This window comes from Nilaparvata lugens, unplaced genomic scaffold (assembly GCF_014356525.2).
Source record: "Nilaparvata lugens isolate BPH unplaced genomic scaffold, ASM1435652v1 scaffold10061, whole genome shotgun sequence".
NCBI classification, from domain to species: Eukaryota; Metazoa; Arthropoda; class Insecta; order Hemiptera; family Delphacidae; genus Nilaparvata; species Nilaparvata lugens.
Window position 1 is genome coordinate 1 of NW_024088727.1, and position 1,644 is coordinate 1,644.

Consider the following 1,644-nt stretch of genomic DNA (forward strand, 5'->3'; position numbering starts at 1 on the left):
TGGAAAGCTGAATCAAGGGCTGGATAAGGCTGCTGCAGTACACCCTCATCCTCCTTCTTCTCCTACAGAGATACATTCTAAGCCTATAAAAGTAGATAATAGAGTGAAGGATGTCATTCAGCATTCAACCTTGACAAGGTTAACATCTAGGAGCATCAAGTATTTGCAAGAACGAGGCTGTCAGATACGAGTAGAATAGGAAGATGGGAGTTTTGGATGTGACACAGAATGGACTGTCATCGGACAACAGTATCATTGGGTTTGAGTACCATTCTCATGCACCCTATACTGTAAGCTATAATGTCAATGATGAGATACGGATTCCAATTCAACAGCAAGATGTTTACACACTGCCATCGGAGAGCTATCTACATTTGGAGTATACTGTGACTGGAGCTGCCAACGCTGCTGTGGCCGGAACTCCATGTGTCTCTGGATTCTTCGTCAATGTGTTTTCAGAGATACGCTATGAAATCAATGGTGTGGAGGTGGATGGTATACGCAATCCTGGAGTTACCAGCCTAATGAAGAATGCTGTTACATTTGAACGCGATGAGTGGGCCAAGATGGAAGGAGCTGGCTACAAGTTTAGTTCAACCACTGGATTCACCGATTTTGCTGCCAATGGAGCTGACACTACAATCATGGATGTGCCTTTGAGATATCTGCTAGGCTTTGCCGAAGACTATAGACAGATTTTACTCAATGTGAAACAAGAGCTGGTGTTGAGGGTCAGCCCCAACTTTCACGACTGTGTGAATGTTGCTGCTACCAATGTAGCAATTACAAAGCTTTTGTGGAGAATGCCTTATGTGGAAGTGGCAGATGATGTGAAACTGCGTCTGCTACAGATTGTACAGAACGATACACCCATCAGTATACCATTTCGACATTGGGAGTTGTATACCTATCCAACGTTACCGCAGACAAGAAAGCATACATGGACTGTCAAGTCGACATCACAGCTTGAAAAGCCACGATACATTGTGGTTGGGCTACAGACTGCAAGACGAGGTGTGGCAGCAGCCAACAGTTCTCGCTTTGACAAGTGTAATATGAAGGATGTTCGAGTGTTTTTAAACAACAGATACTACCCATATGAGAGCATTGATGGTGATGATAATCGTATCTACAACATGTATGCAGCTTTCAATGGAGTCTACAACCATGGTAATGCTCGTGCAAGCAACCCTCTGTTTGAAAAGAATGCCATTGGTGATGGAAAAATAATGCTGTTTGCTTTTGATTGCTCCCGCCAAAATGAGTCACTCAAAACTGGAAGTATCGATGTGAGGATTGAGTTTGAAGCATCTGAAAACATTCCAGGTAATACAACTGCCTACTGTATGATGATTCATGAGATGACTAAAGAGTATCGGCTAATGTCAGGCCTTGTACTATCAGTATAAAAAGATATATAGTCAGTGTACAGCAATAAATTGCTCAGTTGAGCTCGAGACAATGAATGAGCCAGTCATGACAGGATACAAAGGACTCTTTATGGAGGAGGGGGAGCTGTCTTCACATGAGGAGGAGGAGGATGTGGTGGGTTGTGTTACTGGTGGGCGACCGTTGATGAAAGATGCCTCTACAAGTACAACTGGACTCAATGATGACGACTCCTACATTACAGCAGAAAGTGAC

General features: G+C 43.6%; 1 protein-coding gene across 1 annotated transcript; it reads left to right on the top strand.

The window, feature by feature from the left end:
* The first annotated feature begins 203 nt into the window (after positions 1-203).
* LOC120355303 lies at positions 204-1,409 on the top strand. The gene has a single exon (XM_039443652.1). The coding sequence runs from the start codon at positions 204-206 to the stop codon at positions 1,407-1,409; it is 1,206 nt and encodes a 401-aa protein (XP_039299586.1).
* The last annotated feature ends 235 nt before the right edge of the window (positions 1,410-1,644 follow it).